Source organism: Leptonotus elevatus, chromosome 19 (assembly GCF_054856555.1).
Source record: "Leptonotus elevatus isolate MCC_2025b chromosome 19, RoL_Lele_1.0, whole genome shotgun sequence".
Classification (NCBI taxonomy): Eukaryota; Metazoa; Chordata; class Actinopteri; order Syngnathiformes; family Syngnathidae; genus Leptonotus; species Leptonotus elevatus.
Window position 1 is genome coordinate 3,855,916 of NC_141257.1, and position 15,869 is coordinate 3,871,784.

Genomic DNA, 15,869 nt, shown 5'->3' on the forward strand with positions numbered 1-15,869 from the left:
GCCGGCGAATGTTAGTACAGTGTCGTCTCAAACAAACAAACAAACAAACAATAACAATTTATTTTCAATTAACAAAATAGATTACGTGGACTCGACCAGTGGTGTGAAATTTCCGTTGCATACATAAACCACTGTAATGTTCATATGTCGTGAATTATAATGTCGAATATATGAATACATTACTGATCTTTAGTATGTGTGTATACGCATAACAAATACGCTTCCAAGTGCCCCTTTCCACTGTAATTACGGTACTTGTGAGGCAACCAACGCCGGGTTGAGCTAGTTATCTAAACCGAAAAGCGAGCCACTGTTCGCCGCGTAGCTGGATTAAATCAACCGTATGTTACACTGTTATCCCGTAGCTACATATAGAAAACAATGGATTAAGAAAATAGCGTACATTTTGCGCATTAGGAGACGACATTTGCTTCGAAGGTAGCGACATGCTAACTAGCGAGCTAATGTAGCTCGCCTGTAAAGCAGGATATAAACATTTCCAAACACGTTGGCGCCAACATGGCGGACTCGCCGCCTCTATCGGGGGTTAATGTGGTTCTGGTGATGGCGTATGGCAGCTTGGTGAGTTAAATAGGCAGTTTACGATCGCTTCTGTGGTAGCGTTTATGCTAACGTTTTGTTTTGACAGGTCTTCGTGCTGCTCTTCATCTTCGTCAAAAGACAAATTATGCGTTTCGCCATGAGATCCCGCCGCGGTCCGCATGCGCCCATCGGCCACAATGCTCCAAAGGTAAAGAAAAAAAACCCAATATCATCATGTATATTTTTATCGATTTGTTCAATTTGATGTTTCGAACAGGGTCTGCGGGAGCAGATCGACTCCCGGTTGTCTCAAGTTCACGAGATCCGGTTCGAACCTCGTCTCCTGCCCGAAAATGATGCCAGGCTCAGGCGTGGCTCACAGCTGAGTGAGTTCCTGCTTTCCCTTGCATCCCTTTCGTAAGAAGTGTAAATGACTGCTATCTTGCAGGTTGCTATAACTACATGTACAGGATGAAAGCCCTGGATGCTATTAGGGACTCAGGTGAGAGACTCACACCCTCATACTTATTTTTTTCCATATTCTTCATCATGCGTTTCTTCATTGTCAGGCATACCCCTGGAGGAGATGTGCAACAGTCCCAGTGCCTTCACGGGCCGAAGCTTTCGGAGCTGGCTGCTGGAGCTGCGCAACTCGCACTCGCTGATCAAGAGCAGCCGCGGCGCGCTCATCGACCGTCTGCTTGAGGGCTACGACAGCGCCCGCCATGGCACCGGGGTGCGGACCGTACACGGATGCAAGTGTTCAATTTTGGGATCCCAGATCTCATCCTTGCGTCACGTTTTAGGTGTTTGGAGAAGCAGAATTCCTGGAATATCAGCAGGCGCTAAACGAATTAGCAGATGTGTAAGTAGTCCTCACGTTTAACTTGAGGGCAAGGAAGCATCATGAGCTCCTTGAGTTGGTGTTCAAAGAGGTTAAGACAAAACGACGTCATTTTTGAGGTTGATTTTGTTGCACTTTCCCCCCCCCTTCAGCGTGAAGGCATACTGGAGTAGCAGCACTGTCGAGCAGCAGCATCAGTCTGCGGCCAAGGGACTGACGGGTTCTCCGGCCCGCAACGCTCCGTCCACCATTCAGGTCACCTACCTGCCGTCGACCGGCCCGCGCAGCAAGAGGCCCAAACACTTCTTGGAGCTCAAGAGTTTCAAAGACAACTACAATACGCTGGAGAGCACTTTGTGACTGAACTGCGTGTGTATAAATGTGTTTATTTTGTGACATTTTTTGTAAATATAATTTATTGGTGTGACACCTCAGATTAAAATGTTGATTTGTGTACAAATGTATTTAAAAAAAAAATCACGAAGTTTAAGTCAGTCATCAATGTTGTCTCTATCAGTCCACTAGATGGCGCTGCGAGGTTGTTCAAAGACTGGCTTGGGTTGTACATTTCAATCTTTTTTTTCCTTACCATGCACGTGTGCACTTTTTTTTCTCCATTAAACGTTGACTTGAATCTTCTATTATGGATTTTGTTCCTTCAAAAAACAAAACAAAAACAAGACTACTATTGTTGTACACCCCCCCCCCAAAATAAATAAATCTGGTTTTAATTTTATATTCCTTGCAACAACAAAAAAGGACAATTTTCTCAAACAAATTTATTTTTTTGTTAAATCTCACAAGGATTCAGAAGTTTAAAAACAACAAAAAAACAAATTGATGTGCACAATAAAAATCTCTTAGAAAATATTGAAACCGTTTTCCAAAATAAATGCCAGTTCTAAAAAATAAAAAGATGAGTATTGCTATTTTTTTAGGGGGGGGGAAATACTTTCTCTAGAAAAATGTAATCTCATACAATTTAATTTCATAGGATTTTTTTTCTCAAAATAAGACTTCTTGTGTCATGATTTAATAGACACAAAATCGGATTTATAACTACTTAAACTGTTCTTTTGGTTAAAAAACAAAACAAAAACATTTTAATCTCCTAATATTACCACTTTATTTCCTAGGGGAGGAAAAATATGACTTTCTTGTAAGAAGAAAAAAAGAAAATACTTTATTCTCACAGAGATTATGACTTTATTCTCATATAATTATTTCTTAAATTTCGTTTACAGTGCACACTTCAAATTTACAAGTCAGTGAAATTCAGTCATGTGTCTTTCAATTTACAAGATAGCTAAAATAGCATATGTGTGCCTTTAAATCCAGTTTATTCACTGATTTACTACACAAACAGAGTGAGTGCACTTCAGTGCATATCTACATTTAAAGTCACATTCAGTACCTCTCAGGACTAGGAGTGACTCTGGATTACATTATCACGCCTATACAGTCGTTAAATATGCAGGGAGGAGGGGGGGCACGATCATGAGAAGTGAGTTGCAAAGCACTCGTTAAATACATATTTACACTTTGTGATTGATCGCTGTCCGTCATTCACGACTTGATCTCGATGACTTTGATGAAGGGGAGGGACTTGTTGCCGTGTGTGGACGGCATCAGAGGTTTGCTACGACAAAAAAATAAATACATCCAAAACGTGGTCAAACATGAAAATGGTTTCTTGTTGATTAGCACGGACGGGCTAACAGTTAGCGAAGCACACCTGTAGACGACAACTGGCTTGTTCTCGGCGCACTTGAGGGGCGGGGGGTCCCGGCCTGCCAGAAAGTGTTCCATGTGGTCGTGCATCTCTCGGTTCTGTGTGCGCGTAAAGTAAAAGTAGAAAGGTAAAACTTTTTTTGTGTGTTTGGGGGGGGGGGTATATTCTACAGTCTATGGTCTGACCTCAGCTTCCAGGAAGGCCACCTTCTCCTCCAGATCCCCGATGGCTCGATCTCGCTCTTGGAGGACAGTGCGGGAATTCTGCAGCTGTATAGCACACACACACACACACACACACACACACACACACACACACACACACACACACACACACACACACACACACACACACACACACACACACACACACACACACACACACACACACACACACACACACGCACAAAAACACACACGCACGCACACACACACACACACGCACAAAAACACAAGAGTCATGCTGATTTTCCAAAGAGTGACTAATTAACGAGTTTGGTTTCAATGCACAATTACTTGATGCTATTTCCTCACTAATGGCTTCCTGAGTACTTGAAAGGTTAAGAGTTTGTGTGTGTACCTGTTCAATCATGTGTCGCACTTTCCTTTGTTGACTCTTCAGCATATCATCCAGGTGGTGGATCTTCTCCTTCAGAACGGCCACCTGCGTCTCCAACTGGCCGCATCTGTAAACACGCACTGTCAGTACCGCGCGCACACAAATACACACACAAAAGCGGTCTTTACAACAAATACGTTTCATTACGTTTCATTACCTGTCTTCTTTCTCCTTCCCTTCGCCGTTGCCCGCCTGAAGCCGCAGTAGCTCGGCCTCGCCGGCGGCCATTTTGTCCCGCAGGAGTCCGCTCTCGGCCTCCATGTTGTCCAGCAGCCTTTGCAGCTCCTCCGCTCGCCGGTCTCGCTCCGCCGACTCCGTCTCCGCCTGCTGGAGACGCTCCGACTGCGCATCCAGACACGCCCGTTGCTCCTCCGACTCCATCTGCCAAGGAAAAGACTCCATTTTGACAACTTCCACTGTTGGCCATTCAGAAACGTGTTATCTGTTAGTCTATTTTAGCTTGTTTTCTAAATGTGTCATTTGTTAGCCTAGCCTAGCATGAGCTAAAAATAGATGATCTTATTTTAGAAATGTGTTATTTGTTAACCTATCTTGAGCGTAATCTAACCTTAGAAAGGCTAGGCTAAAAATTGATTATCTTATTTGAGAAATGTGTTATTTGTTAGCGTAGCCTAGCGTAAACCTAACCTAACCATAGCAAGGCTAGGCTAAAAATAGATGATCTTATTTTAGAAATGTGTTATTTGTTAAGCCTTGTTTGTCTTAGTCTGGTTTTGGCTAACCTCGCCTGACTTCACCCTTTCAATGTGATTTTAATGAAGCCAGTTTCAGACGAGCACTCAAGGCTGCACCTCGCTAATAAACGCACTCACTTGCAGCCGCTCTCTCTCCCCCCGGTGCCGACTCTCCATGTCTTTCATTTGAGCGTAGAGGCGCTTGGTTTCTTCCCTCAAGTACTGCACGTGATTATCGTCGCCGTCCTGAGGATACACACCAAAAAAAAAGAAGAAGATGAAAAGCAGTGATTTGGGTTTTGATTTTCTGTCATGCCCTGGTGGAATAATGACGTGGGGCACTACGTTAGCTTCTGCTGCTTGCGTGATTTGATTTTCATGCTATTTTCTGGGCCGAGACGTTCCCGTGTGTCTTTAACGAGCTGGAAATCGGATTGTGTGTGCGTTTGTGTGTGTGTGAGCAAAACATCCGGAGGAACGGATCTGCTCTCTAATCATCATTTCAATGCGCTTGATTGATTACTTTTTTTAATGGGAAGGAAGCACAAAGATACACAAAAATACACACGTACGTACTGTAGATGTTAATGATCTTACGTCATGGTCAGTGTCGTTGTAAATGTTGCCGTTGGTGACGGGTGTCGGGTTGTTGGGCATGTTGTTGACCATGTAGCCGTTAGTGGGATACTGAAGAAGACGACACACTCAATCTCTGCTCCGTTTACCTTCATTTGACTCATTTTTTACAATTATAATTTTTTTTCTCGTCTTACCTTCTTGACGTTGCTATTTTGTCTGGCCGCCATCTGCTCCCTCAGGGTCTTCAGACAGTACCTCACCTGAGCGTTCGGAAATATATTACGTACAATTCACACGTCACGGATTCCTCGCCGCGACCCTTCTGATGAAAGATGCCGCCCTCACCTCTTGTATCTGCGACACCTCGTCCGTCAACATCCTGACGCTGTCCGCCGCCGTCTCGGCCACGCCGTCCAGGTACACCTGCGACACACGCCGTCGCTAAGTCCACAGCACGTGCGAGGACGAACGCTCGGCAAAAATGGCCAAAACAGCTCACGCACTTTGATGACGTCCTCGCTTTCCTCTGTGGGAGTGACGAGCTGGGCCGTCGCGTCCTGCTCGTCGGGATTTCTCGGCGGCACCGATGCGACTCTGCTGTCCTGCTGCGGCACAAGTGCGAGATAAGTGGACCCCGGAGGAGAGATACAAACAAAGGGGGCGTGGCTTGCAGAGGGACACATGATTGCCCTCAAGCGTCCCGCATTTGAGGATGCGTAGCGGCGAGACAGCGGCTGCCTGGCAACCCATAATAAGGGCACGTTTTTTTTACACCCCCTGGGCAAAGTCACGAGTGAGTGGAGTTGCAAAAACAATCAGGCCACCCATGCCTTCACAACAACAACACTGTTTTCCATGGCAATAAGAATAATACAAGGACTCATTTGGTTATTCCGCGTGACATTTTCAGGAGAAAGGATGTCACGTCACAATTTCAAAAGGGTCACTACGTATGTGTTTGGCTTTTTTTGTGTGTGACACAAATGTCTCAAAACTTGCTTATTATAGTTATTACATTGAAACAAAAATATCAATACAACCAAAGCCGAAATAATAATAATTTTTTTTTTTTTTTTAAATGAAAATACAACTTGAAAGTCACACAGAATTTCAACAAGACAATAAATCTCACGGGAAAGACAAAAGAGCACCTGGGGAACTTTTGTCCTTGACCAAAGCGCATTGAACCACAACATTCAAAAGAAAAAATCACATTGCATCTTAACAAAAAGGCGCAAACACAGCCATAAAAGGTAGATTTTCTCTCACAAAACACTTATTATTAACTCGTTCACTGCCATTGACGGCTATAGACGTCAAATATAATTTTATTATTATAACTATTTCTATTAGTTTAACATTTTTTCCCACTTTTTTAACAAGAGGATGAAAACCTAGAATTTTTTTATAATTGCATTAGAACAGATATAAAATTTGTGATTAATCGTGAGTTAACTAGTGAAGTCATGCGATTAATTACGATAAAAAATTGTAATCGCCCGACGCTCCTAATTTTTAATAATCTTTTCTTAAAAAGAAAAAAATGATTATTAAAAAGAAAAAAAAGAGAGAGGATGATTACAAAATAGGGGCATCAGGCGGTTAAAATTTGTAATCGTAATTAGTCGCATGACTTCACGAGTTAACTCACGAACAATCACAAATTTTATATCTGTTCTAAATGTACAAAAAAAATAATTTCTAGGTTTTCATACTCGTTAACAAAAATGGGAAAAAAATGTTAAACTCATAGAAATAGTTCAAATGATTTGTTGACATCTATAGCCGTCAATGGCAGTGAATGAGTTAATCCCACTGATGTATTTACACACTTGACATTGCCAAACTGAAGGGGCGTAATCCTTTTCAGGGGAACACCTGTCAAAAGCAAAGACTGACTTAACACCAGCTTTTCTCTTGAATGTGCAAAGAAAACTCGCCGTTGAACCCGTGTGCAGGTGTTATGTAAGAAGCCCGTCTGGCTTTGCGCTTTACATCTTATCAGCGGCTTAAATTAGAACCCGTCCTCCGTGCCAACTTGTTGATAGCGTAGTTCATGCTAAGTGGCTGGAGAGGCTAACTCAATGATTTTTCTAAGCCTTCAAACTTGTGTGGGAAGTATAATTTTCCAAGTATTCTGAAAAAGCACACATAGGCGCACGTAACGTGTGTGTTTTTTTCAGTTATCATTAGCATTTACCATTTTTTGTTAGACAGTTCACAACAAAAGCAGAGCTATGAGGAAATAGCATAAAAGCCCGAGCCAGCGCAAGCTAGCTCTTTAGACTGTATATAATTATAAACAAAAACTGTTTCGATTTTTTTAATACACAAGTATCCATACTGAAGTACAGAGTGCGAGTATTTGTGCAATTTTTGCATGTGTGTGTGAGAACCGAAACCTCACTAATTGTTATTATTCTCTGCATGGGCGTTAGCTCCATAAATAATGATATGGTAATTACAAACAAACAAAATAGTTCTGCTATTGAGTTTGCACTGCAGTGATGCATTATTTGTGGTCACAACACATTTCACACACCAAAATACAGGTCGGCTGGAGATTAAATGTCACCATTTTCTCAACTATTTTCCCAGGTTTCGCAGCCAGGTGAGAGCCGCACACCACGCAGTTCATAAAATCCAAGAGGGTCTTAAATCATCAAAGTTACGTCACCTTCGTGGAAATGAGAGTTAACGCAGAAGGTTTCGCACCACACTGCCGCACACTAAATATCCGTGGATACACTCAATGACACATTCTCCGAATGTCGCGTTAGGTCGTTAAGTTGAAATGTGAGCATTGAAAAGTCAAGCGGCGCTAGGCTAAGCGTAATTAGCCGTAAATAACGTTGACATAGAGCGCAGGGGGAGGGGCGAGACAGCTAGCAAATTAGCAACCTGTTGTTGTTAGATAGAAAAAAAAACATTGGCTTAAATTGTGTGAAAATACTCAGCCAAGTTGTTCTTTGGAATTTCAAGGCACAAAGGCAGGTTGCATTGATGGCTAATGTTAGCTGCTAGCGCTAGTAAGCCGCCACCGACTGGCTAGTTGCTCGACGCTAGCTTATTTGATTTATTTATTTAAACTCACCACTACAATTACTAAAAAATTTCCGCGAAATAATAGTTTTATTATTTGAAAATTAAAAATTTGATACATTTTTCAGAGGGACACTTCTTGTGATACTTTTATTTATTTATTTTAATCAGATTATGACTTCTTACCTAACACATTTGCATTTCTAATAAAAATCTCTTTTGTCCGACTAAACTTATCTTTTTTGTATATAATTTACATTTTCTTTTGGAATCTTCCAACTTTTAACCCTAAAATAATGACTGTTTCTTGTAATAAAATTTCTGGAATATTTTAATATTATTCCATGTAAAAACAAATCTTGATATTAATACTTTTTCTCATAAAATTTTAACTTTTTTTGTGTAATTTTCTTTGGTGAGTTTCTCATCAAAATCCCAGACAAAAAGTTTTGTGACCTTTGCCGATGTCTGTTCTGTGAAAGTTTCACTTTAAGCTTTACCAGTGTTGCATATTTAATTGTCGTCATGTTTTAGCCTACATTAGTCATGAACTTCCTTTTATACTTGTACTTGGTTAATGTTAAAAACAGAGCTCTCATAGTTTAAACGTGTTCATCTTCAGAACGGATTCATCCTATTTCCACCATTTCCCCTGGGAAAGTCTGTATAATGAGCAAAACACGTCCACTTCAAGGCTGACAAAAACCACGATTGAAGAGAGAGCTTCAATGTGCGTAAATGTCAATGATGTAATGGCGGTTTCTCCAGCGGAACACCGCGTTCCATTCCTGGTGGAAAACTCATTGAATCATGTCGACGGGGAAGCGCCGCCACATACTTGAGTGGAGCTCCGGGTTAGCAGTCATGTTAACTATTTTGGCTTGAGTGACAGCACGTTGAAATCTGCGAAAACCATCAGCGAGTGGCTGGAGGGCGTCCACGCCCTGCGAGGAGCGCACAATGCACAAACGAAATGTTGGATAGAATGAAATCAAATTTACTGCACAAGTGCAGAACAATGAAATGCAGTGACAATCTGTCCTGTGCTGAGATGTGACCTCAAAGCGTTGTGACATCAAAACATGCCTCATAAAACTCTAATTGTTTTATTCTTGAAAAAATTCAGACTTAAAACACAAGAAAACTTTTTTCTTTTTTTCACCTTTGTAGACCACTTTTGCCCTTTAAGAGTGTGATATTTTTCTTGTATTAATAATTTAAAAAAAAATTAAAATCGTCTAAAATGTTCCATTTTTTTGCTCGTAAAAAAAAAAGATTAACATTACATTACATATGTTTGGCTTGTCAAATCTCAACAATTTTAACAGAATTTTATTGATTTGCAGAAATTTCATTTAAAATTGTGACTTCTTTTGCAAAATTATCACTTTATGAAATTATATACAATTCTAAAAAACAATTATAAAAAATTTATTTTTTACAAGGAAAAGTCCAAATATTTTTTTATTGTAAAATCCTTTTCCCAGAATTTTACCTTTACAATTACTAATGTTTAATCACAAAATGACAAATTTATTCAACAAAAATTTTGACTATTTACTTAATGTTCTGTTTTTCTGTTATACAATATCTATATTTTTCTTTTAATACTACAACTTAAAAAAACATTCCTGCAAAATTATATATTTTTCTGTCAAACGATGACATTTGTCATAAAATCAGCCAATTTTCTCATAAAATCAAATTTTTTGAAAATTATCAACTTTTTTTCTGGTAAAATGTAATTGGTCTTTTTTTCCATTTTCTTTTATCATAAAATGTAACAGTTTTCGAGTATTATTACAACTTTTTTCTCACCAAGTAATGCTTTCCGCATTAAAAAAGTTTCCACATAAATTTAAATTTCCAGAATTTTTAATTTATAAATTCCATCATCTTTTAAATAAAATGTTTCTTCTCAAGTCTTTTTTTTAATTTTTTTTATTCAATATTACCAACTGTCAGTGTTCCTAATACAACTGACTTTGTCATAACTCTTAATATTTTTTTCCTTGTAATATGACTAAACAATTCCTGTAAAAAAAAAATACGACTTATCACGTCAAGAAATCTCAATATTTTTCCTCATGAAATTCCAATGTCATTCCCATAAAATGCTATTTTTTTTCCTGCTTTCACTGCGAGAAAGTAAAGATAAAAAGACAATAAGATAAAACGGGGCGGAGATTCGCACACTTGGCAAAGCATCGGACGTGCGTAGCTAATGACATGCGTGCGACGAGTTCTACTACTACTGTGTCAGTGAAAGCAGCATGCAGGAATAAATTGTGTTTTCCGACATGGCGGATTGACACGGAGCACTGTGATGAGACAAAAGCTAAAAAAAAACGACGACGGACAAGTTGTCAGGGAAGTGTTCCTTTTAACACGGCCGCTGCAAATGTGGTGCCGAGGTTCGCGGGTCGTAGATCAACATTTGTGACAACGGCGCAGCGACAACGTTCGCGCCAATGCGTGAATTCCAGCCGTCTCTTGCCGCAGACTGTTGTTGTTGTTTTTTTTATATCGCCAAGCAACATGACAAAACACAACATAGATTATTACAGTAACAAATATAAACAAATGTAGTTGACGATCGACCAACAATCCTGAATTCAAACAATTTACTGTTTGGATTTGAAAATTCAGCATTCCGCATCATTTGCACTTTTGTCATTGGTCAGTTACTTTAGCTCTAATGGTACCCATACATTACATCATTTAGAGTCTTCAGTCAACCTATGCTGCCCCGGGACCGGTCGCCATCCAATCACAGGGCATGAATAGACAAACCATTACTCACAATTACACAACAGGTTTGTAATTTTGTTTTGCTACCCTCTTCCCGAAACAAGCCTGCACGTTCGCATTAAGATGGACTCGTCCATTGCACGAGAAGGGAGCAATTAAAACGCTCATGACTAAGCATTTTGATTTGTTTTTCCACAGTGCAAAATTACAACAAAAAGAAGAATCTCGGGACTGCTATGCTACATTTTTGACATTTCCACCCTCAATTCATTTTCAACAGCATTCACACGCAGTTCCTGACGGAATCGCAATTGCTTGGTGCAAGCAAAAAAATAAATAAAAATCACAATTTCTCTTCTGGTGATATCTACCTGCTCAGAGACGAACACCACGGTGGTCTTCTTGGCATGGACCAGGGGAGCTGCGATCCAGACAGCCGGCGTGAGTGTGTGCGTGTGTGTGTGTGTGTGTGTGTGTGTGAGTCAGAGCGTGGGAAGCCTGCTCGCCTTAAATGTCTGGGTGAGGCTCACCAGCCAGCCGCCCAACCCTGTTTTGACTCCGGATTGTCCCGCGCATGTGTGGTCCAGCTGCGGCTGCTACAGCATCCCCTGCAGGACCACACTGGTCACTACAATCAATTGAAATTAAGTGATACTGTTAAACTATAGTATATTATTATAGGGATGAATTATTCATCGAGTATCCAGGCGACAGCGGTGTTAATGGCAGCGGTGTGAGGAATGTATTACGTAAGGTAGATAGATTAATGAGGTGTCTCGATAAGACACAAACACACACGGGAGTGTGCGCAACTGGGCAAGCAAACCAAATGCCACCTGCTGTACTGGCATGTTACTGTTTTTATAGGATTCTTTGTACAACAAGCAAGCTATTCATGTCCTCAAACTAATTCTCTCCCATGGGACTTACAAGCTATGCGTAATATGCTATGCTAAGATTTTCAGCGCTACGCTAATGCTAAAAGCCTGTTTCTGTGGCCTTCGTTACATTTGACTTCGGAGAGCACGCGCTTGCTAAGAGAGCGCTTCCACTGCTGTGCTACTATTATGCCACAACTTCCTGTTATATGGTCATCGTCACCTTTTGTAAACTAGTTAGCTATATGGGACCAGTGAGAAAGTAAAAACCCTGCCACAGTTTGGCTTTAGCCCCAGGTGCTAGCTAGCTAGCTAGCTAGGTAGCAAGTAAACGAGTACCATTGGAGCTAGCTAGGGAGCTAGCTAGGTAGCAAGTAAACGAGTACCATTGGAGCTAGCTAGGGAGCTAGCTAGCTAGCACCTAGGGCTAAAGCCAAACTGTGGCAAGGTTTTTACTTGTACTTTCTGACAATTTCCCATCTCTCCTTTGAATGTTTAGCTTTTTCTTTGGTTTTTCTGGCCCTGTTTGAAAACCCAACACAGTTTTTTTTTGGGCCTAATCTAACCTTAAACCACTAACACAAGGGCATTCATTCACTGTAGCTCAAGTGTCAAAAAGTCTTTGTTGACACAACACAATATGTCTAGCAAAATGTTCCTTGCGCAAGAAGTCAAAGCACATGCGTACACCCACAAAAAAAATGCAGGCAATAAAGGCAGAGGGAGCTTTTCCTCAAAGGTTTCATCCTAGCGGCAAATCCCTCCGTGACATGACTGTATTTGTCCGGGCTCGACGGTGTACGTCTGCATTTCCTGGACAGTTTTTAATTGTTCATTCCTGCCTGCGGTCGGAAAAATACATTCATGCAAGGGCTTAGGGCAATAAAAACACTGTTGAACAACGCTGAGCCACTTAAAAAAACAAAAAAAAAAACACTTTTCAACTAATCATAAAAACGCCCAGGTGGCGCAGATGTAATTGTCGGGGTAAAATGATGTGATTATATTGCGTAATTTGAAAAATATTCAGGTTTGCATGTTGTCTTAATGACGCAACTGGCCACATTTTTCTTTGAGGACAGAAAACATTTGAGGTAGCTCAAACATGCCCCAAAACGAGCAGAGTTGTTAAAACGTGACTCATCCTAATGATACAAGATTGCCTTCTTTGAGACCGCCGCCGTTCCCCATCTGTCAAGCTCTCGGCTTCATTATGAGCGCCTCAAAGAAATATTTTGAGACAACGGTGTTGACTTCTAAACTGCTACAGAAACACTTCAAGTAACTAAGTAGTAAAAACATGGCTGGAGGGCATCATAAATCACAACGACATTAGGCCTACGTAAGGCAAATAAGAACCAAAATGGTGAAAGTACAGGAGAGTACTTACAGTGACACATCATCACTTAGTTAATAACAAACCGAGCATTGTGACACACACTTACGCAACGTGGCAAGTAAACTAAAGGCAATGACCCACTGATTCCAGGCACCATTCTTGCACATAAAATAAGAATATCTAATACAGTACTTGTTTTAGAGAGTTTTTAAAAATAAATATGATAATTTTTAACACATTATTAAAAAAAAAAAAAAAAAAAACTATAACAGAGCACTTTAAAAAACTGACTGGATGTACTTGAGTCAACACAATCAAACAAACTGTAACAGAAAAATAGTTCTAACAAAAGACACATGATCACATCCTACATATTGTTCATAAACGACTGTACTATTGAACAGTAGTCTAATATTAATTTAATAATTCTTCATCTAAAAGTTTTTTTAGCATATTTTTCCTCATGTTTTAGTCAAAAATATTTGTGCATTACTTTCTAATATTTTTACATTTCTTTCTATTTGTGTACAGTATTTTTCTGCTATCATTTTAGTATTTTTCACTCTTATTTTTTGGATTTTTAAGAATACACAGGATGAGTCTATCTTTTCCGAGTAATATTTCTGGCGTAGTATTTGTATGTTATTTAGTATTAAAACAGCAAAGCAAAGAAGCTTAAAGAAAAACAAAAACACCAGCCATGACTTAATAAAAATAAAACACACAAAAAGAAACGGCTGACGGCGATGACGTCACAGATTCAAGAGTCTTGTTTTATCTTGTCATTATTTCATAAATATTGTAACTACAACTATCTTAAAACAAAACAAAAAGGTTAGCCATTTAATTTTTATTTATTTTGCAAAGTGCTGGGCTGTAGCCTTAACATGCATATAAATGCTTTTAAAATTATCATTGGACGACAACAAACGCGCTTGGTTAGTCACGACAAAGTTGCGATAAGTTAACGAGTCAGATGATCCCGTGAGTGAGTTAGCTGGTTAGCTTAGCTTAGTTACTCACGGTGCTCCTGCTTGGCCGGTCGTCGTCGTCCGTGTTCCGGTTCCCGCCTGTCATCTTGCAAAAAAGACACACGCGCACACAAAGTGAGTGAGAGAGACGCTGTGTAAAGTGAGACTGTGTGTGCGTGTGTGTGTGTGTGTGTGCACTGACGTGATGTGTTTGTGTGTGTGGAGCGTGTCCAAGTGCAAGTCGAACCTCGCAGGTGTTCTTTAGCTTCAAGACAAGCCTCGTGTCAAGTTGCCATGTCAACCAGACGTTTTATTACCTTAATGAACCCAATTCTTGTATATTCTTTTCAACTTTATGCGTTTATGGTCTTGTCTTGTGATAGGCGGGGGTGATTTAAGTGCTAAGTGGTTGTTATGTCATAAAACAGAAAAAGACATGTTTATATATATATGTCAACGTTTGCTGAAATTAAGATAAAGATCTTTTGAAGAAAGTAAAAAAAAAAAAAAAGAGCAAGAAAATAATTGGAATTTTAGGAGATTACAGGGGGGGGGGGAGTGGTAATTTAAAAATAAAGAGAAAAATATTTCCAATATTTGCCAAAGGTCTGGACTGAGGCTGAAGGGTTTACAAACTGTGGGTTGTGGCTCCTAAAATGGATCGTATCATTCATTAAGTGCACTATAGTGATCAGCAAGGACATCAAATTTAATTAAAAATTGGACATAAGTTTTGTTGTTGCTGTTGTTGTTTAGCATTCTATTCAGTAATTCTTTTGCATACCACTAGAGGGAGCCTATGTAGCACTAGTGGTACCTCACTTTTCAGTTTGAGTTTATTTGAACATGAAAAAGGATACAAAGTTAAACAAAATAACTGGAGTAAACATATAACAAAATAAAATGAAAAAAAATACAAAACAAGCCATATTTGATCATATTTTGGGTACTGCAGAGAAACTAAATTTAAGAGTTTGGCATTGAGCTGTAAAAGTCACGTGTAAGCAACCCAAATATGTTTTTCTTAGAAAATATAAGTATCAAAACATAATTTTGTATTTTATATGTTTATAGTCTAATATATTGTTCTAATTTGTGTATTTGTCTATTTTAGACTAAACGTTTTTTGTTTCATAGTTTTGTCTTTATTTCATTACTACAATTTGTTATACTTGTCCATTTTAAATGTAAAAGTTATATACAACTGAGCTGTACTGTAAAAAAAAAAAAAAAGTGTAATCCCCTTTAACATTGTGCTCAGTTTGAACATGAAAGTACAGTAGCTTGCTGACCTGAGAGATGTTGACGTCCGCTCCACGCGTCAAACATCGGCGTTGAGTCCACCACAGCATCCGGCCGTCGGACGCCTGCCTCATCTTCTTCCAAAACGACGCCATGGCCTCTCAAATGGGACTATTTGTCACATTTTTTTTTTTTTTGCCTGATCGCAGCATGTTAGTCGACTTAATTCTGCATTGTGACCTGCAAAATAGGATAAGCTTGATTTACCTCACGAGTGCCCAACTGGTTTACCTTGAGAAACATCTTCCATATTCAAGCATGTTAGGGAGGAACGGTGAAGTTTTGTTTTTGTGTTTTTTTTTTTATTTTGTTTTTTTTTACTTACCGGATGAATGCGCCTGCAGGATGTTCAGTCGGATGATGAAATGCTGGAAAAATGTTGCTTATTTGCTCCACTTTTTGTTGTTGTCTGCTGTTTGATGTTGTTTAAAGATCTGCTGGCTCCAAAAAAAAAAAGAAGCTCTTTTCTTATTCGATCGGAGAGTTCTTGAACCCTCTTGATAAGTCAGGACTGGCGAAGAGTCCTTACGGCAGCTTGATGTCTTGAGTAATTACCGTGAAGCTAATTAAGGATT

The 15,869-nt window shown here is 39.7% G+C and overlaps 2 protein-coding genes across 6 annotated transcripts; one reads left to right on the plus strand and one right to left on the minus strand.

Moving 5' to 3' along the window:
* The first annotated feature begins 217 nt into the window (after positions 1-217).
* On the plus strand, positions 218-2,026 carry LOC147157556 (lipid transport auxiliary protein 1-like). The gene is made up of 7 exons (XM_086062090.1): positions 218-582; positions 650-751; positions 821-929; positions 992-1,045; positions 1,113-1,279; positions 1,350-1,408; positions 1,540-2,026. The coding sequence occupies exons 1-7, from the start codon at positions 520-522 to the stop codon at positions 1,745-1,747; spliced, it is 762 nt and encodes a 253-aa protein (XP_085918216.1). The 5' UTR covers positions 218-519; the 3' UTR covers positions 1,748-2,026.
* Positions 2,027-2,251: 225 nt separating this feature from the next.
* Positions 2,252-15,813, minus strand: tuft1b (tuftelin 1b). Of its 5 annotated transcripts, none has more exons than XM_086062092.1 (13): positions 15,620-15,813; positions 15,285-15,474; positions 14,045-14,098; positions 5,515-5,613; positions 5,357-5,434; positions 5,206-5,271; positions 5,030-5,119; positions 4,571-4,678; positions 3,895-4,118; positions 3,699-3,804; positions 3,305-3,388; positions 3,123-3,217; positions 2,254-3,026 (listed from the first exon to the last, which is right to left on the minus strand). In XM_086062092.1, exons 2-13 carry the CDS (start codon positions 15,387-15,389, stop codon positions 2,954-2,956), a joined length of 1,182 nt encoding a protein of 393 aa, XP_085918218.1. In that variant the 5' UTR covers positions 15,390-15,474; positions 15,620-15,813; the 3' UTR covers positions 2,254-2,953. The 5 variants fall into 5 exon arrangements, with proteins under 5 accessions (XP_085918219.1, XP_085918218.1, XP_085918217.1 ...); XM_086062091.1 differs by having other exon boundaries at positions 5,515-5,616; XM_086062094.1 differs by lacking the exons at positions 14,045-14,098; positions 15,285-15,474; positions 15,620-15,813 and adding an exon at positions 11,176-11,316 and having other exon boundaries at positions 2,256-3,026; positions 5,515-5,616.
* Positions 15,814-15,869: the final 56 nt, after the last annotated feature.

What these genes read in the sequence shown, in the direction of transcription:
- tuft1b (XM_086062091.1), bottom strand. Translation starts at nt 15,389, where the DNA reads ATGGCGTCGTTTTGGAAGAAGATGAGGCAGGCGTCCGACGGCCGGATG. An exon ending in CGGACGTCAACATCTCTCAG is followed by an intron (nt 14,099 to 15,284) that starts GTCAGCAAGCTA and finishes CTTTTTTGCAAG; the next exon opens with ATGACAGGCGGGAACCGGAA. An exon ending in ACAACGACACTGACCATGAC is followed by an intron (nt 4,679 to 5,029) that starts GTAAGATCATTA and finishes GTGTATCCTCAG; the next exon opens with GACGGCGACGATAATCACGT.
- LOC147157556 (XM_086062090.1), top strand. Translation starts at nt 520, where the DNA reads ATGGCGGACTCGCCGCCTCTATCGGGGGTTAATGTGGTTCTGGTGATG. An exon ending in CAGGCGTGGCTCACAGCTGA is followed by an intron (nt 930 to 991) that starts GTGAGTTCCTGC and finishes GCTATCTTGCAG; the next exon opens with GTTGCTATAACTACATGTAC. An exon ending in CTAAACGAATTAGCAGATGT is followed by an intron (nt 1,409 to 1,539) that starts GTAAGTAGTCCT and finishes CCCCCCCTTCAG; the next exon opens with CGTGAAGGCATACTGGAGTA.